The sequence below is a fragment of the Antechinus flavipes genome, chromosome 5 (genome assembly GCF_016432865.1).
Source record: "Antechinus flavipes isolate AdamAnt ecotype Samford, QLD, Australia chromosome 5, AdamAnt_v2, whole genome shotgun sequence".
Lineage (NCBI taxonomy): Eukaryota > Metazoa > Chordata > Mammalia > Dasyuromorphia > Dasyuridae > Antechinus > Antechinus flavipes.
In genome coordinates, this window is record NC_067402.1 from 68,347,459 (window position 1) to 68,368,913 (window position 21,455).

At 35.7% G+C, this 21,455-nt stretch overlaps 1 protein-coding gene across 5 annotated transcripts in view; it reads right to left on the bottom strand.

Annotated features, from left to right (window-relative positions):
* Positions 1 to 21,455, bottom strand: part of NRP1 (neuropilin 1) — a 177,603-nt gene that overhangs the window by 103,824 nt on the left and 52,324 nt on the right. For all 5 annotated transcript variants that reach the window (XM_052001164.1, XM_052001165.1, XM_052001167.1 and 2 more), the window contains one exon: positions 963 to 1,144. In XM_052001164.1, the coding sequence (XP_051857124.1) occupies positions 963 to 1,144 (182 nt within the window). The remainder of the gene's footprint in view (positions 1 to 962; positions 1,145 to 21,455) is intronic.

A 21,455-nucleotide genomic window follows, 5' to 3' on the forward strand; every position in this document is an offset into this window, starting at 1 on the left:
AAGCCTGCTTCCTTTTCCCATGCTTAAGCAAACCTTGGACTTGGCTCACTCTTGTGTGAGAGTGCCAGCTTCAAAAGCTAAGTCAGGAGGAGGAAGCCCTGTATTTAATATGTGGGAGGAACCTCAAGTCTGTAATGAGCATAATGTGAGGTGTTTTGCAGGTAAAGTTACACTTTTTAAAATTAATTAACTTGCTTAATGCTTCCCCTGGGAATTGAAGCATATGATGAACCAGACTTTCCTCTAAGTTACCTCACAAAGCTTCCTCATTGCTGCACCCTAATAAAAGGTTAAGCAAATGATTAGAGTGGTGACCTATTCCCATTCCCAAAGGAAATAGCATTTCCCACTATTTATTTCTGCACTCTCCAAGGGGCTATTTTAATAGCTAAGGTAAACAGAGATTTAGTGTTTCTCCCACCAGTATGGAAACTAAACATAGCATGGAGGTGGCTTTCTGAGGACCAGACATTCTTGAATATAGTAGCTAGGAAAAAGAGAGAGATGGGGGGTAGGAGGAAGAGTATGGGGGGGTCCTTTAGGAGTGCTGGTCCTTTAGGAAGGAGGAACCTCTATGAATTCAAGGTGGGAAGGGCTAATCCTGCTTTCAAAAGGGACTTTTGGGCTACTCAAAGGATTAAAGAACCAGACTTAAAGCATGGCTTAACTCTTTTATATTCTTTAAAGAAAGAGAAAAGTAAAAAGAAATGCTTTTTAAATACAGTTTTGCCAAAGCACATTCACTGACTGGTCACAGCATCTGAATAACGTTGTTTTGATCTGTTCCCTTCCCAGAGAGGGGAGTGTGTGTGTGTGTGTGTGTGTGTGTGTGTGTGTGTGTGTGTTTAAAGTACTGCTTGCCATCCTTTGTTTCACTCTTTCATAAAATATTAAAATCAACTATTGTTAAATAGAAAAAAGACACACACTAAGGTCTGCCTAATTATCATTTGTTCACTCACCTCTCTTGAAAATTTCATAGCGTATGGAAAATCCAGCACCATGTGTCTCGTAGTCAGAGACAAACTTGATAAACAGGAATGGTCCTGTAGATACCACGGGAGGAGGAGCTATCTTTCCACAGTATTTGCCCCATAAACGTCCACTTGCACTATCTCCATCAATGACTTCAACGTAGTCATACCTAATGGAAAAACACAGAGGAAAAACATGAAGTGAAACAAAAAAAGTGTTTCATTTCTACAAATTCTGAGCCTGACATGAGCCAGAGTAGATTGTTGGGCATTGGGGGTGGGGATGGGCGGGAATGCTCCCCACATCCATGACTCCACCACACAGTGAAATCTAGCAAAATGAAATAATTAAAATGGACTACATCATGTCTGTAGACATCATCTGGCAACACAGAACTATTAGGAAGAATGGTGTCCATTATACTGGCAGACAATGTCAGCTAAAGTAACCAATTAACAAGAAAAAGGAAATCTCATGAGCACAATTCTGTATTATTAAATTGTGTTTCTTTGTCTATGGTAGTGGTGTCAATACATAATGCTGTGCATTCTTTTCAAACTGTGAAGTTCTTTTATGAATTCAAAATGTCTCTTTGGCTGGAGCTCTCTATGAACAATACTTTGATTTCTGTGAACTACCCTCTAAAACATATGGCCACAGAATAATAAATGAATTCTTAGCAATTTAACTCAGTTCACAGTTCCTCTACACTCCAGACTACTTAAGGAAAAACAAGAAACCCAACCTATCGGTATCTATATTACCTTCTCGAAAGCCATTCTTGGATCATAGAAGTTGCATTTCCCCGCCCCCCCCCTCCAACTTTTGTTTTAAAAAAAGAAATAGAATCTATCTTGTAACATTCAACTTGATTTACTAGAAGGGAATAAAAAATGTACAATGATGAGATTTAAAATAGGGCTAGTAATATACTTTGATGATGTGATTAAAGAAACAATGCAGTGAAATTCTACTACCGAGTATATTTTGAAAGGACAGAACAATTCTTAGCCCTATAAGCAGAAATCACCATTAATAAACTAGTCCTTTCCTCATTCCCATGATAATAGGAGGAGAATGAGTAAAAAGGTTCATTTGTATTGTTACATATATATGTATATATATAGATATATATATATATATATATATATATATATATATATATATATATATATATTTCTCTCCCTCTCTCTCTCTCTCTTTCTCTCTCTCTCTCCTCTCTCTCTCTCTCTCTCTCTCTCTCTCTCTCTCTCCTCTCTCTCTCTCTCTCTCTCTCTCTTTCTCTCTCTCTCTCTCCACACACACACATCCCATATTTATACTCACATATTTGCTTCCCTTTCTTATTTTAAAAATATTTATTGCTATTTAGAAGTCAGATAATATAAATTGTGGTTGTTTTTCATATAGAATTGGCATTAAAATGTTATTATCCATTCATTTTAGAACTTTATTTTTCTTCTATGTTTAAGTTGCTTTAAAAATTATAGGATATTTTAATTTCAGGAATGGTTTAAAATGCCAGTAACATAAACTATATCTGACAATTTTTAAGGGATCAAAGGGCAAAAAAATATAATTCTTCATGATGACCGATGTCATCTTTAACGACCCTTTTTTAAGCTATCTTAGGCACATTACTTATGTTTACATAAATTCTCACGAGACAATTGCATAGATGATATCACTAAGTTAAAGTGGACAGCTTAAGGTCTTTTAAATTAAAAATGACATTACCTCATCAGTAAAAATTGCATGCCAGCTTTGGAGTATATCAGGGAGAAAATAAAGCTGACATTGATGGAACTCTAAGCATTAACATATGTGAATTTCTGCATTAACTGCATTTCCTCTGGTGCATCCAATGTTTCTGGTAACTTGGTCAGTTAGCATTGCTGTCCCATTTCAAAGCTAGGGAACGAAGAAGTGTTTGTTTCTCAATACTTGGGATTTGCTTTGCTTATTAAAAGGAGAGAAAGAAGTGAAAGAGGAGGAGGAAAAAAGCATTATATTTCAAAGTTCTGAACCAGCCTTTTACATTCAAAGAGGGGGCAGCTGAAATGAGTACCATCTCCTATTCATTCAAGCCAAATAAATTGGCATTTGATGGAGAACTCCCTTTTATCTCGGTTTCCTCTTTGACAGGACAGGTCTGCTTGTTTTACTCCACAATTTCTTATAATTTAGCTGTGATTTGGTCTGTTTACTGTCTGAACTAGCTACTGTGCATCTAGGCTTTGTCATATAGGCTTTTTGCTTGAATCTTGATGTGATCTGAATATTAAGTGGTTGAATCTTGGTGCATTTTGCCTTTGAGACACAAACCAAGAGAGATGGGTCAGCATTCTGAAAAACCAAGGACATTTTGGAAGGCAGTCTTTTCTTTCAGGTAAAATAGTATCTATTGCAAATAGAGTTTAAATCGACAATGGTAGGCACTGCTAACCATCAGGCTCTCCCTTTGGTAAAACCAAAAATCATCAAAATGAAGACAGAGAGATTGAACATCCTCCACAATAAGAAACAAGTCTTACTGCATTTTCAAGTACTAGACTCTCCATTTGGCAAACCAAAAATCATCAAAGTGAAGACAGAGAGATTAGACATCCTCCATAGTAAGAGACAAATCTTGCTGCATTTTCAAGTACTATACTAGTAACCACTAGACTCTCCATTTGACAAACCAAAAATCATCAAAGTGAAGACAGAGAGATTGAACATCCTCCACAATAAGAGACAAGTCTTACTGCATTTTAAAGTACTAGACTCTCCATTTGGCAAACCAAAAATCATCAAAGTGAAGACAGAGAGATTAGACATTCTCCACAGTAAGAGACAAATCTTGCTGCATTTTCAAGTACTATACCAGTAACCACTAGACTCTCCATTTGACAAACCAAAAATCATCAAAGTGAAGACAGAGAGATTGAATATCCTCCACAGTAAGACAAATCTTACTGCATTTTCAAGTATTACACCAATAACCACTAGACCCTCCATTTGACAAACCAAAAATCATCATCAAAATGAAGACAGAGAGATTGAACATCCTCCACAGTAAGAGGCAAATCTTATTGCATTTTCAAGTACTAAACTCTCCATTTGGCAAACCAAAAATCATAAAAGTGAAGACAGAGAGATTAGATATCCTCCTCAGTAAGAGACAAATCTTACTGCATTTTCAAGTACTACACCAGTAATCACTAGACACTCCATTTGACAAACCAAAAATCATCAAAATGAAGACAGAGAGGTTAGACATCCTCCACAGTAAGAGGCAAATTTTGCTGCATTTTCAAGCACTACACTAGTAACCACTGGACTCTCCATTGGGCAAACCAAAAATCATCAAAGTGAAGACAGAAAGATTGGACATCCTCCTCAATAAGAGACAAATCTTACTGCATTTTCAAATTCTACAACTTCACATGCAGAAGTGGAATTATTGGAATATTAATTGATCTTCATCCTCAGAAAACAGAAATGCAACAATCATTTCAGCAACTCTCTTTCAAAGTACCATGAAACAGAGTCCAGAGAAGAATTTCACCAAAAACAGTTTTTGTAAATAGTCAGGAAAGTGTACCATCACTCCTTGTCAATTATATCATTGCCAGGGAAGTTAAGAAAGCCGCTCGCATCTCCCTCTGGAGTCGATACCAGCTCCACTCCATAAGTTTGTCAGTGACAAATGCAGTGCCAGGAATGTAGGTGTTGTGCCAGCAACCTTCTCTGGAGACAAAATGTGTCACTGCAGCAACGCACCCAGGCTGCTTGGCCTTGGGCCCAGGATACTGAGTTTGCAAATTTGGATCTCCCAGCCGGCCTGCATTGCTCGGTTACTGCTACCAGAGTATGACAAACACTGCTTTTCTTGGGATGACAGGAATCCCATAGTGGGAATAACAAAGGTAGAAATGGAATCCCTTGTCTTCACCTTAGTCTAATCTCACTGCCTTAGGTGCTTCTGTTAGGTCTTTAGTGGAGAGCAGTTCATTCTTAAATGGATGCAAGAGAATCTAGATGATCCAGATGAGTTACCACTCAACCCTGATGAATTTTCAGAACAAGAGACTCTCCCTTTGGCAGAACCAAAAATCATCAACGTGAATACAGAGAGATTTGGCATCCTCCACAGAAAGAAACAAATTGATTTTCAACCTACACTAATGAAATCAAAACAAAATAACACAAAACGAAAAGTATAAGGTGCTAAGGTGTGTGTTAGGGATACTAAAAGGAAAGAAAAAAGATGGTCCCTTCCTTTCAGCAGCTTTCATTCTAATAGGGAAATATGACATGCCTTCAAATAAGTATCATATCATATAAAATATGATAATCTTTTTGTCCAAAGGAAATCTAGAAAAAGTCCTTTATGAAAATTTCAGGAGAGAAGCACTTTACCTGGAGAATCATGAGAGACTTCACTGAAGAAGTGCTGGATACTTTAGGATTTTAAAAGATCTGAAAAATCTGGCTAATGGAAGCAATAGTGTCCACAAAGCAGACTTAACTTCATTTGGAGCACAGAAGGTTAAATGCATACAGTATTGGCTTTAGAGGAGAGAAAGATCCCCTCACTGATAGGACAATGCATCTAGCACATTATTGACCACCCTCAAATACCTTGGAAGCTGTGTCCTTTGGTGCTGATTGGTTCTAGGGAAAATGGAAAAATAGCATTACCAGTGTCTGAAATAGCATTACCTAAATGTCTCATGTTGAATATAAACAGAATTCAGAGATAATTAGTATCTTTAGGTGATACTTTTGGTAATAGATTTTATATAAGAATTGGACACATTATACACATAGGGAGAAAAAATCAGATGAAGAATGCCCGTTGTTCAGATTATGATATGCAATTAGGTGGTTTATAGAATTCATCTTTACATATCTATACCTATGTATAGATCTATTATTGTTCAGTTGTTTTCAATCATGTTTGACTCTTTGGGGGTTTTCTGAATAAAGATATTGGAGTGGTTTTCCATTTCCTTTTCCAGTTCATTTTATAGGTAAAGAAAATTTATAAGTAAGAGTTAAATGACTTGCCAAGTTATAGATAGTAAGTGTCTGAGGCCAGATTTGAATTCAGAAAGATGAGTCTTTAGGTTTGACCTTTTATTCACTGTGCTACTTCGCTACCTAGATCTATATCCACATCAATATATGTGACCCGATATATATATCTACATGTCAACATATCCATCACATATGTATATATCACCTAGATATTGCAAATGGACACGCTGGGTCCAGAATAAACAAGAGAGGAGCAGGATGGATTGATTTTTGGAAAAATGCCTGAACGAATTCCAAACTTCTCTCTAAACAAACAAACAAACAACAAGGACAACAACAACAACAAAAAAACTAACCAACTACTATTGTTGTATACTTGTGAGCACTGGAAACTATAACCTTCAGAGATCTAAAAGTATTACTGAGAGAACTTATTTGTTGTTGTTTGACTTTTGGTCTCCAAGAAGACGGCTGGCAGGATCTTGGAGATGCACATGGTGAATACAATCAGGCTTACTCATTCATATCAAATAAGGAGATAAGTGTAAAGGATTTATCAAAATACATATCAAAAAGAAGATGGTTTATGAAGTGAGAGTGAAAAATAAATGATAGGAAGCCCAAGCCTTCCCAATATTGAGAAAAAGGAAGGGAGGTATAGAACATGGTAGGAGAATCTCTGACGTACTTATGAGAGGATATGGACAATAGTAGTACCCGGATGGTGAGGAATGAATGGCTGTAATCTTCATTGATGGAAATAATGTACAAATCAACGAGGTTACAGATTCAACTGAGTGTATTTGTCTTTTAAAAGCTTCTCTTCTTTACTGACTTTCCTAACAGATGTGGGTGAAAGAAAAACAAAAACACTTTTCCTTACTGGGCTGCTCAGAAGGAATGTCAAGTATTCTTTTTAATTCAAAAGTGTACTACACTACACTCCCCCCCTTTTTTTTCTTTCAGTTTTGAGAGTGTAAACACTTCAGTATTCTCATTTCTAAATAATCTAAGTATTCTCTCACTTTAAAATATATTCTTCTTTAGGAGATGAATTGTGTCCTTTCTTCTCTGGACATCCCCAGATGTCTCACTGCCAAGCCAGGTACACTGCAAATATTAAATAATAACAGGTTTCCCATAAGGGTGATAAAAGAAAATAGAATCCTGTTAGAATTCTTGAAAAGATTACCGAGAGACCATTTCTTCTTTTGGAAGGTTTATGAGTTATGGATTCAGGAAAAAAGCCAAGTAAGAGGAGAAGAAAGTGTTGAGAAAATGAGACATGCATCTACTCACTAAAAGGGGGGTTGGGGTAGAGATGACATTTAGAGACCTCATCCATTTGCAGTGTTGAATAGAAGATTACTGTACTTTGCTTAATTTTCATTTTCTCTTGTGACTATATCAATGACCCCTGAATCTCTAGATACTAAAATCTGTTAATAGAAAGAAAGCTAATCCACTGCAGGGTGTTGTTTGAGCTACTGTACCTAACTCCTCAGGGTTTCTGGAAAGTATTATAACAGTTTAATTAAATTCAACAAACATTACCTAAGCATTGACTGCACATGAGGCAATGTGCTAGGTGCTGGGGGAGACAGAAAGGATGAATAAGACATGGTCCCTGTCCTCATGGAGCCAGCCATTGGTAATAAATACAGAAAATTGATGTTAGGGTATGATACTATTAACTGACTTCCAACAGGACCTGCTCTCACACGCCTAATCACAAATATAATGGTGAAATCTGACATCTGACACAAACTGGAGTGAAAATAATAACTTCAGCAGTATAATTTTCACTTGCCAAAAATGTGTGCCCTTTGGATCTGTGTTGGTATATGTCTGCACACTAAACCAACACAAATAGCTCAAATATTGCAAATGAATGCCTGGCTACAATCATTGTGTTATCCAAAACTGGCTTTATACTTACCCAAAAGGGAATAGGTCTTTCCAAATAGGAGGCAAAATATTTGGGAATTGAAAATTAAATGAAGAAGAGAATTGATTAAATAGGTCATCTTTGATTAACCCAACTTAGTCTTGGTTTTTGTAATGGGAATCCAAAAACATGCATTCTCATTCTTGCTCTGCCTCTACCTGGCAGTGTCATCTTAGAACAGTTACTTAACCTAACTTGACACTGTCTTCCTTATCTGCAAAATATCTTTCTCATCCCACCACTTTTGGCACAGTGACACTGGTCTCCTTGTTTTTTCTCGCCTAAGACATTCTATTTTCCAACTCTTCGCTTGCTGTCTCCTATATCTGGAACTCTTTCCAGCCTCACTTCTGCCTCCTGACTTCCTCCAAGTTCTAGTTGAAATCCTATCTTCTGCAAGGATACGTCCCTGAACCACCTTTATTTTAGTGCTTTCCTTCTGAAATGACTCTCCCAATTTATCCTGCATTAATTTCATTTGTACAATTGTGAACCTGCATTAGACTGCATTGTCTCCTGCATTAGACTGTGAGCTCTTTGAAATCAGAAAGTATCATTTGTCTTTCTTTGTATCCTTATTGCTTAGCTCAGTGCCTGGCAAATACAATAAATGCTTATTGACTAAAAAGGGGGATTTGGATCAAATGATCTGTACAGCAGGGTTTCTTATACTTTTTCCACTTGTGACCTCTTTTTGCACAGGAAATTTTTGTGTGACCCCATGAATGTAGTTATATACATAGGTGTATATCACCCAGGGTGTAAAAATTAAACATTTGCTGATTATAAATCATAATTTTGCAACCCCCACATTCAGTTACAAGGAGTTGTGACTCACAGTTTAAGAAGCTGGACTCTACAGTGTTCCATGACTCTATAAGTGTGCTTATACATGAATTAGCAAGCCATCAATTGTTTGATTTGATAATTGGGACTTGGGTAGCAAAAGCTTGTTCTCAAATGCTTGAGATTTCAGATCATTTATTTAAAAATGCTGTCTTTCATTATAATGTTTTATTTGGAAATTAAGTGAAAGATAGTGATTTCTTTTTTAAACAGGCTACTACTAGGGTTTCTACATGAATTTATTTTAGTATAAGAATATAGTTTTGAATTGTGATTTTCTCTTATCTGCAGGTGTGAAAATTTGCTTCACAAGTACAAATGAGAATATCTTAGAATATTGCCCAAGATAATAAGCTAAATGACTTGCCCATACAACAGAGTTAATAGGTCTTAGTCTTCTTGACTCCAAGGGCAGATCTCTATTCACTACATGTTTCCTTTGGGGCAAAAATATTGTTAAAAATTGGAGAGCTATGATGATATAAGAAAGAAGAGGATGATCATGAAGGATCCTGAGGGAAAAGAGTATGAGACTTGGCAACTAATAGATATGGATGATGAGTTTAAGTTATTCCATAACTAAATGGATTCATTAATTCAGTTGATTGGAGCATGATGTTTAAAAGACCAAGTTTAGAATTATGTTTTTTAAAAGAGAAACTTGTACCCCTAATAGACAAATTGGCCCACAAATGTATGTCAATGGTCACAAAATGAAGTCATCAAGGAGTTATGGATGGCTTTATGTGAATTTCATGTTGTGAGAATGTAAAAGAAATATAAATCCCATGTCTTACTAACAGAGGATTACAATTGCTATTGACAATAATGAAGAAACAGCACAGGGGTCAGTGGATAGAAAATCCTCATTCTGGAAACCTGAATTCAAGGTGTGCCTCTGACCTTTATTGTCTGTCTCAGTCATTTAACTGCCCAGTACAGACAGCTCTCTAAAAGTAAAAGTTATAGAGCAGTTTCAGTTCTGGGTCAGTTTGGAGACAGTTCCTCATTGTGAATTCCTTATTCTGATTAAATCATAGGTCTGAACCAATATTAAAAACACTAGAAATACAGTCTCAAGAATTCAGCCAACAAACTATTCTGGAACTGGAAGCATGATCACATATGGAATTGTTGCCCATAATCAACAAGACATATTTATTGTTCAGTCATTTCAATGGTGTCCAACTTCTCATGACCCCATTTAGGATTTTCTTGGCAGAGATACTGGAGTGGTTTGCCATTTTCTTTTCTAAATCATTTTACTAATAAAGAAACTGAGACAAACAAGGTTAAGTGACTTGCCTAATTAGTATCTGAGGCCAGATTTGAATTCATGAAGATGAGACTTACTGACTTTAGACCTGGCACTCTATCTATTGGACCACCTAGATTCCCCAACCAGAAATAATATGTTGATGCATAAAACTTAGGAACAGCATTTTAATAGCTATTATTATACTAAATGCTCATAATCTCCAAATGATTTGGAAGGGAAAATATCCAAAATGTAGATACTTAGCAGAAGAAATTAAAATCATATGGGAACAAGTATTCTTTTCATGATCTTGTATGCCATCTGAAATTGTATTGATGAACTGAATATTTTTTATTCAACTACAAATAGTAGTTATTTCATCCATTTGGGCAATAGTCTTCAGACTGATAAATATAAAGGAATAGCAAGATAACTTCTCAGAACCATTTCTTTCTGAATTCCATAAAATAAAATGATGACTTTCAACAACAACAAACAACAACGGAAGAAGAAGTTTTCTAGACAGTTCGGTTCACCTGGTAAATGCATTTAAAATGTTAGAAATGCTTTTGGAATAAGCAGATACAATTTCATGAAGCAAAAGTAAAGACTGACAATAGGTACATGACATTGGGTTTGTCAAATGTAATCCAAAGTGGTTGAAGTCCAGACGAAGCCCATGAAACAACTAAGATCTGAAGGGAAACAAAAACCTCTTGGGCTACATCCCTGTAAATATCAAACAAGAGATTGACAAAGAAGCATTAGTTAAAATGGTTTTAGCCATGAAAATTTGTTTATAGAAACAGAGAGACTCATCATGGCAATTCGAGACTAGCCCATCACCATTAGAAATGACAAATGGAAGGAGGGAGTGAGGAGAAATATGTAATAAGCACTTTTATTAAGTACTGCCAGACACTGTGCTAAGTGCTTTACAAATATATTATTTGAGATAATGGGTTATATTTAAGGAATACTGAAATTGATTCTTGCATATTATGCATAGACATGATAGAAACTAGTCAACACATCACTACAGGCTCCACAAATATAACACCTCCTGAATAGCTCAAAAGATAGGTCAGAATTAGACATGAGAAGTTTTCTACCTTTCATAATGATAGATCACTATACTGCAATTACAGATGTCAAAAGACCTTTGAGAATTTAACAAATAAATCATACTGGAACCAAATCATTATCACAGATAAATGGGGGTGATAATATGTACAAAGCATTAAAATATAAAAAAATTGTATTTTAAAAAAATGACTTAAAATCTTCAGATTCTTTCAGTCCTATAGGATCATAATAAAGAACATCAAATATTTCTATGTTTTAGCTATGAAGAAGTGCTGGTGAATATGAATATACAGTTAATGAAAGACTAGATAATAGGTAGGGTTGTTTTTCAGATAATATTATTCAGATAATAGAGAATGTTGTTGTTCAATTGTTCAATTAATTCTTTGTGATCCCATAGACCATACTCTTCATGGGATGTTCTTAGCAAAAGATACTGGAATGGTTTGCCATTCCCCCTGCCCCCCAACTTATTTTACAGATGAGGAAACTGAGGCAAACAGGATTAAATAATTTGCCCAAATTATGCAACTATTCAGTGTCTGAGGCTGGATTCGAACTCAGATTGAAATTTCTGACACCAGGCCCAGCACTCGATCCACTGAGCCACATAGCTGTCTCCTAATATGGAGTGTACCATCCTAAAACCCTACAAAATGAAGAAAATAAAGATTAAATACATAAGGGCTTAAATAGAGCATTAATTGGTTAACTAGAGAATACTGACAAATATTTGTTTTCACTCCACAGAACAATAATAACACAAATTATAATGCTTGAGTAGGGATAGGAAAAAAAAGGACCGAGTTGGCCAACAACAGAAATCTAACAAGAAGAGTTTGATATATACTCCAGGAGGGGAAAGTGAGAGATCAAAGAACAGGATTAGAAAAAAGGTTGAATACAGGGGAGGTAACCAATAGACAGTCGGCAGGTATCAATTTTAGAAAGGTACAGGATTTAGACCATGTAGCTTAGTCTAGGCAGAGATATAACCCTAACCATCTGTGTGACTATGAGCAAATCAACTTCTAATGCATGTTGATATCCATCTCTAAAATTAACAGATTGGGTTACATGATTTTAAAGGTCTTTCTCAGCTCCAAATCTTACAGTGGAGAACTGTAGATCTAAGCAAGGAGGGTTCGGAGTAGTCCAGAAGGTTAGAATCTAGTTGATAAGCTTTGATATTAGGGCAAAGATTAATTTATCTTTGTTTTATCCACCTGTGGATGGTCCTAAACCAAACAGGTAGACTTGTAACCTGAAGAATCAGAGGTCTACATCTTGATTGAGGTATGACCTGAGATGATAAAATTACCTTAGATGTGCATGTCAGGTTCTTTAAAAAAAAACAAAAAAAGGAATGTGTATTATACTATAGTGATGATGTATAAAAGTACTTTAGGCTTTTTTTTTCCTTTATAAATAGGAAGGCCTTTTTATAAGAAAAAATGGTTTAATTTTTTTTTTATTTGTAAGGAATCTCATGTCATAAACAGTTTTTGGTATGGAAGAGAAACTTTACATGGGAAAGCATTTTCTGTCTATTAAATGAGATTCAGAAACCTAAAGATTCACTTTAAATGGGAGCGGGGGAAGAAATGAAAACCTCACTTGGAATTAGAAGGCATCAGAAATGATGGAGTTTTCCAGTGTCAGACATGCAAAACTCAGTATTTATAGGAAATTCACATGCCTTTAATTACTCTAAATTCAGTTCCCAAGTAAAAATGTGCCATCTGGAAGATATTAGCATCATTTACAACTTGTTCACCTCCCTATTTCATAGAACATTTTTACTTCTTGCCAACTTTCCACTGTTCTCCAGGAAAAAAAAATACTTTTATGTGTTGTCTCAAGATTGGTTTATAAAGCAAGTCAAACCCTTAAGATGTGACAGAAGGATCTTTGGCCCATTTTTGAGACAAGTTTACTTCCTTTTCATTTATTTAAAACATATATATATATATATATATATATATATATATATATATATATATATAATATGTCAGTTTTAGGCAGGTACAGGATTTATACCATGTAGCTTAGTCTAGGCAGAGAGGTATATATGTGTATGTATGTGTGTATATACATACATACATACATAAAACTTTTGAGGGTTCCTCCCTGCTGTAAATCAGCTTTCACTCCCTTGCCCATTTAGCCTTTTTTTTTTTTAACCTATCCCTTTGTCCTCCAATAATTTAAGAAGTCTCTTTTAAAGACAAAAGTAGGATCAGCCATTCCCTGCTGGGGTGAAATGAGCTTAGAGAGAGAAGGCATCTGAGAAAGACAGATTTTGTATAAAACGTTGGATTTTTTATCCATAATGGATTCTGACTCTGTTCACAGCATGTAACAGTTTTGAGAATGCTGGAATCCCAGCTATTGTTATTTTGTCCTTCTAAGACAAATCTGTCAGGCATAAGGTGATTGGCACTAGGTACACATTTCTAAAATTTTATGAAATTTAACTAGGGAAGAAAGAGTGTGGGTCCTTTCAGAGAAGATGATGAAAAATGAGCCAGTCATTCTGATTTTCAGTAGTAGACCTAAAGAAAACAATGTCTACATGCCAGTATATTAAAAAAATAAAATCACTAAATCTGCTGATTTAATAACTTGGAATTGGATTAGTGCTATTAGCATGTAATGCAGAATTCTCTCCAAAATCCCTCTTAATTGGTGTGTGCCAGAGTCACCAGGGTGTGCCTACTGTTTCTGAGAAGTGGTGAATTTGGCTTATGTGAACACAGAATCATAAGCCTTCCATCTTTTTTTTTTTTTAATCTCTGGGAAATGGAAATAAACAAAAAAACCTTCTACTTTAGAGACTTAGGGGTTCTATTGGGGAGTTTTAAAAGAATCTTCTGATTCTTCCCAATTAGTAATTATTCAGTGGGGATCTAAGTAGCTGCTAATCACAGCCTCAGGAATCAAGCTCAGCAAAGCCTTGTTTAAAAAACAACAAAACAACCAAAATTTATGCAATAATGACAGTAGAATCTCTTTAGTGTCAGGCAGGTAAATTAAAAAAAAATCTAATCTTGCAGGAGAAAGATGGAAAACTATACTATAAAAACACAGCATGAGTGTGGAATGATTGCCAACTTCAGAGATGAAAGTCTTGGGTTTGAATACAAACTCTGATGCTTATTAACTTTATTTGACTCAGTCTTCTCATATGAAAAATGCAAATAATAATAGAACCTACCTCCCATGGTTGTTGTGGGCATCCAAATAAGGTAATATTTTTAAAGTTCTTTGCAAACTCTGCTTTTCAGTCATTTTTAATCACGTCTGACTCTTTGTAATCCCACTCACGTTTTCCCTCTCCTTCCCCTGCAAAGGTACTGGAGAGTTTACCATTTCCTTCTCCAGCTCATTTTACAGATGAAGAAACTGAGAAAAACAGGGTTAAGTGACTTGCCCAGGATCACACTAGTATTTATTTGTGTGAGGCCAGATTTGAACTCGGTAAGAGGTGACTTTGTTAATTTTAAGCTACAATAGAAATATTAGCTTTCATAATCATCATCACCATATGACTGAATTATACAGGCTTTATGTAAGCTGCTATGATCCTATATAATGCTCTACATATTGTATGCCTAAGAAGATTAAGTCAGACTGGAATGGGAGGATGGAGTTATTAATATAGGTGGATGGTTCCTTTGCCTCCCTGACAATAGTGTAACTACAAATAGAGATGGATAGACTTCTAGGGGAGGCAATGAGCAAGTCGAAATACTGCTTCTTTGTAGAGTCACCACTTGAGGTTTTCTTAGACAAATCCCAAGGCTACACACTCCCACAGAACATGGATCCTGTGAACTAACCTATACTCACAACAGGAATATATTGTAAATGCAGGAAATTGATAATGTTCTGCAAAGTCATTTTTCTCCTTGCTTAAACTTTAATGTTTATTGAAAGCAAGATGGTGTTTGCTCTGAGCCCTCTTAAGCTCCCACTGCTTTCATGCTCAGAATATATAAATATATATTTTCCATTTAAAATTCTATTAAGTCTGAGGACTGATATATCAACTGCTGCCTATTGGGCTGCCGTGATTAGAGTGGGTCACTTACCTTTTTGGCACATATTCAATAACTCCAAATATACCTGTAACTCAGTGAATAATTTATACTTTGAAAAATAGCTATAGACATAAAAAGCTATGAACTCTTACTGAAGGTAGAACTACAGTACACCTTGACAACCTGCTGAAGAGTGAACTGTTTGGCAAACCAACTGTTTATTGGTCCTACTTAGAAGAAGAATCATAGAATCCCAGTCTGTGGGAGCTGGAATGGAGTTTAGAGTTCATCTGGTCTAAGTGGTTCTTAACCAATTTGTATGTGTGTGTGTGTGTGTGTGTGTGTGTGTGTGTGTGTCCATGACCCTTTTTTGGCAATCTGGTGAAGACTTTTCAGAATAATATTTTTAAATGTATAAAATAAAAAAGCAAAATTAAAAGGAAGGCAATCCCACTTTATCAAAGTATTTTTTTAAGAGTTTCCAGACCTTATATTTAAGAATTCTTGACCATGTTCAAATTCTGTTATTTGATGGTCATGGGGAAAGCTACACTTATTACAAGTAAGGCCTAAGGTCATCAAGTGATAGTGTTAGGATGAGCACCCTGGCTTCCTGAGTCTCCCTCCAATGTCCAGTGTCTGACATTTTTGTTTTGTTTTGTTTTTCTACTACCTGATGTAAACAAGCAAACCGGTTTGACTGATTTTTAACTTCATTGATTGAATGAATTTGGTAAAATCCAAGTTGTTAAACTTCGAAATGTCTCTCTTGGCAACAGATCTCAAAGAGGAAAGAAAAGTCCACTATTTTAATGATTTAGGCAGTTTCACAATTTATGTGGACCTTAAGGTGGTAACTATGTGTTTAGAAGAAAGGAAAACAGTAGCCATAAACATCACCAGTAGCCAAAGGGCTGGAGCAGCTCATTAGCCAAGTTTAACTATATGACCATAGAGAGGGTCAACACCCAGAAATTGAGGTTGAATCGCAGACTTAACTCAAGCATGCAAAAGAAACAACCCCCAATCTAAGGCCCCAAACCCTCAACAAGTGAAAGAGATCCATATGTCATGACTAATGGTGAGGAAAAAGGGAGCATGGTTAACCGAGCTCAAACAAAATATCAAAATAAAGTTGGAGTTTCCAAATTCACTTTTCTCCTAAGTGCAAAATAAACTATTGGAGGTTATAAAAAGTTCCCCTTGATACTACTTAAGGTTCAGCTGTAAAAACAACACAGGTAGACTCAGGAGGAAAAAAGGCTGATCTTTAGCCTGCATAAATGTCATACTTATTCCATATGTGAAAGGATTTTTTTTCATTAAAAATCTGACTTTTTGAAGTGAACTTATAGAGTTCATTTCAGAAAAAAAAACATTAATTTGGACCTTGTTAATTTGGCCTTTGTCTTGCACTAAAGCTTGCCTAGCTTTATCTCCAAAGAAAGGGTTTGCTAAGCAAATTAATAGTGTAAATATAGAGAGGGCAGAGAACAAACTGTATTTAAGTCGTTTAGCTGTAATTGTTTTTTAAGCAAACTAATGCTGATCATTGCAAATTTGCCTTATCTCTTCATTAATGTAGACTCTGCCCTTTGCTGGTAGTTAGGGCTATTGGAAGTATGTATGCATATATTAGTGAGGAGCTTTCTTTTACAATATCTTTAACTTGGATTTTTCACTAAATCTGACTGGCCTTTGTTATAATTAGTTCAAATGGGAGGAGGTTTTGCTGTATTTGCATTCATTAGTATTCCCCTTATAACAATCTTTTGAAGTGGATTAGCATCCATTGGCTACTCATTTTAGAGCATGGGAAGCAGAGAACTGTGAAACATGGAAAGGAGAAGTTTGACCGCGGTCATAGATTAAGTTCTGACAAAGTCAAATGCTTAGGCTCCAGAATTGGACTATTTTACAAGGAATTTACTTTGCATAAACTCTAGGACAGAAGAAACAGAAAAGACTAGGAAGAAAATATTGATATATATGAATGAGCAAGTTTTGGTTAAATTTGGCAACCTATTCGTTCTTCCACTTGATCTGAACTGTTTTTGTTTTTAATTTACATTAGTGCTTTGAAAAAAAAAATATTGGCAATAGTTTTTGGCTGTTGTGGGTACGTAAGGCTATATCTATACTTGGTGAGAAGATTTAACAGAGACTGTAAATTTCATTTGGCTTGAATTGCTTGATCATTCCCCTGGCAGAGCCTTGCAAACAAAGAACTAAAGGCTGCTGGATTCATTTTACATGATAGACAAACCCTATTTACTAATATTAATTTGATCTGTGAAAACACAGTGTTAGATGAAATAACATTACAGGGATGGTTAGTAGATTATGAATGAGGGCTTGCCTTAATATTCTTTACAAGTTTTAAAACTTGGTAATAGGACAGCAGTGTGTGTGTGTGTGTGTGTGTGTGTGTGTGTGTGTGTGTGTGTGTGTGTGTATTTAAAGATCATTGCAAATAATACTTATTTAGGGCAACATTTTGCAGGGTATGGTTGTAGAAAGATGACTTGGATCAGAGCAGGCTGATTAAATTTTTCATGTTTACTGAGAAATTTTAAAGCTTTTAGAAAGATGTTAGAAGGATGCTGGTTTTCATTTGTTGAGCTATTTTATAAATGAGGAAATTGAGACTTAGAGAGATTAAATGCTTTTTCTAAGATCTCATAGCTTGCTAGAAGTAGAGTCAAGACCAGAATGCAGTGATTCTGATACACTCCTATTTCTACAAAAGACATGCTTTTAAGTCTTCACCTAGTCCCACATACACTTTCTTCCTCCTTATACTCTATATTCTTATTTTCAGGAATTCCTGACCTGGGGACCATGAACTTGATTTTAAAAATATTTTGATAACTGCGTTTTTCAATGTAATTGGTTTCCTTAGTAATCCTATATTTAAAAAATTTATACATTTAATTTCTTTAAATTAAATTTTATTTTTTCAATTAACAAACTTATTTTCTTTCCCTTCCATCACCCCTTCTCCCACTGGAAAAAGAAAAAAAAGTTCTTTTTTTTTTTTTTTTTTTTAACAAATATGCATAGTCAAACAAGACAAATTCCCATGTTGGCCATGTCAAAAAGAAAAATGTCTTATTCTGCATCCTGAGTTCATTACCATCATGATTTATCATTGTATTGATCATAGTGAAGTCTTTCAAAATTGTTCATTTTACAAATAACATTGTTATTATTAACAATGTTATTACATTTGCTTTACTCTGCATTAGTTCATATACATCTTCCCAGGTTTCTCTGGAATTGTTCCCTTAATCATTTCTGATAACATGTAACATTATATTATTAATAATAGTATTAAATTTTTAGTATTAGTATCAAACTTAGCTTCCCCCATTTGATGGGTATTCCCTTAGTCTCTAATTCTTTGTCATCACAAAAGAGCTGCATTAAATATTTTTGTGTAATTAAGGCCATTTTCTTTTTTTAAAAATTTCTTTAGAATATAGATCTAATAGTAGTATTGCTTGGCCAAAGGGTATTTATACTTTTAGAAACATTTTTCTGAGGAGGAAATCATAGATTCATCAAACTGCTAAAGATGTCTATGACAGAAAAAGTAAAGAAGCCATGATCAAGCTTTTCCTGGAACTGACCTCCTCACTTTCATAATCTTTCTTCCTTCTGGCACCCCAGAGTGAGTACTGAGATACTCAAATGGACCATTTGCACAGGCTGACATATCCCTGTTTCCCCAAAGTATGGAAATCATTGTATGTGCAGAAAAGCATAATGACTGTTTGATGTAGGGTTGACTTTGTGTACAGTCCTAGATGGGCCTTCCAGATGACTAACAATGGAAACTAGTTAGAAGAAGAGGGTTCACTCAACTGGGGGAACCCCACTCTGTTCCTATGAGTTCTCTGATACAGGTGCACTTTTCAAAGTCTATTTTAAGTGTTGATTGTTCTTTCCAGAACAAAGCAATCTAATTTCCTTTGCCTTTAAAACAAAACACAATAAAACAAAAACTAGATGGGTCAGCCAAGGAATCTGAAAACTAGACAGAGAAAATTCCTATTTTTGGCAGTTTAATTTCTATATTAAATTCTCACAGATTTCCTTCCAATTCAAACTACCAACCAATTTCATGCCAGATTCTACAGGTATTATCACAGATTGCCCTTTCATATTTTTCAGTGTAATAAAATAAAATTCTACTATAGTGTAAGAAATGTCCTTGATACAGGATACTTTCCCTAATATGCCTAAAATAACAATAATTTAGCTTCACTGACAGAGGTGAAATACCCCTTTTAGCTAATTAAATACACATAATTCTCATTAAATTTCACCTTAACAAGAACTCTAGGGAATTATAGGTCAAATGTCTTTTTTCTTTTACCTTATATCAATTTCTTACTAAAGACCTCTTCCTTAATTATATGCTGATGAACATACACACTGAAATATACAGATTAAGAGTTCACATATGACTGAAGTGGGAGGACTGCTGAACTTGGAAGTCATTAAAAATAATAACTCCAAGTTGATATTTTTCTAATTTTACCTCTTTAAAACCCAATGTCTTCAAAATGCTTTTCCCCTTAATGCATCACAGATGCATTTAACATAGACTTTGTAAATGTTTAAGCAGTAATAATATTGATCTCTGAAATGGAAATTTCTTCTAAAAATGGAAGAAGATGATTAGAGGACTCTGATTTTTGGAAGGAAGAATTCTAAATGTGAATGATATATGCAATATGCCACAAAACCCATGTTTATGTAACATCTCTAAGGGGTATATTTTTATTGTTATCAATTTGAAAAATTAAAAATGAGCTTCATAATTTACAAAATCTTATAAAAAGAAAAAAAGAAATCAACAATAGCTACTTTCACCTGGGAAGAGCAGATGGTCAAGAAAGTAATTTGATCAGTGTTTCTTTACTGAATTGACATTTTAGTTTACTAAAGTGACCATATTGATTTGCTGTTTTGGCATCCTTAATACTGTGCAGGCAACATGACTGAATGAGGATCAGGTGAATGAATGGTAGGGCAGACACTGGGCTTGACTCCTAATCTTTGGAATGGGTCCCCCACTGTCTAGAAAGCAATGGGTCAGAAATCTCTGTCTCTAGTAGAGGCAGAGCCAGGGCTCAAATCCAAGGATATGCCAAAGACCACACTAGGAACAGTGGATGATACAAAGAGAATATAAGATATAAAGCTTGAGAATGGCCTGAGAACATTCACAAAAAAAAGCACACAAGCATCTATTTATTTTTTCCTCCAGGATCATCTCAAGGCAAGATGCATGGACCAGAATCAGACCTAGAATGCTACTGCCTAAAACAAGTTATTGTCTCTTCTTTCCTTCATTCACTCACTCCATTCATTCATTCATTTATCCATTCACTCACTCACTCACCCCATTCATTCATTCAGTTGTAACCAGTAACCAAAACTGAAGTTCTGTTTTATTTTATTTTATTTTTTTCAGAAAGCAGATTTAATTCTGGGGGCATCTCTCACGAACACTCTCTTTGGCTCAGGCTCCCTCCCAGGGTTTCCCTTGGGAACATCAAGATTTGGCTTACATCTAGGTCTCCATGGTAAAAGGAAAAAGGCCTTCCTTGGCTTCTGTGCATTTACTCAAACTAACAATACATTGAATATAGGACAAGCTTTATTGAACCTGACAGAAAACACAAAGGACTCATAAACAGTCAAAGCAATTCTCCTGCCCTCTCTAATGGGTCTCCACCTCCCACCCCCTAGGACCTATAGAGTTCTCCTGAATTGTATGTCTATCCCAGGGTTCAGGTCTCATCAGAAGGAGAAAGTGCTCAGGGTCACTAGAAAATTGGCCCTTCTCCCTCCTGTGCGTTTTACCTTCCCAGTGGTCTATCTATACACTTTTCTAGGTGTATAATACTACTGGAACAGACCTTTCCTTTTCTCTTCCTCTCCCTCAAAAAACACAATCCACACAACTGACTGTACCAGTAAAGGCAAGGTCTGGGCTGACTCCTTCACAGCATGGGTCTGTTACTATATTCCTTGGCTCTGATTTTTGCTTGGTCCTGGAAGTCCGTCACTACTGCTTTAATGCTGCTATCTCTAGGGCTGACAGCTTCCCTGGTGGGCAACAAGGATTCCTACTCCTTCTCCCCATGAATCCAAAGCCATCAGGTTTTTTTTGGTAGCCCACTCTCTTCGTCATGTCTCTCTTAAAGTAATCTAATCTGTGTCCTGGATCCTTTCTTTTAAAGACTAAGTCCAAGGATGT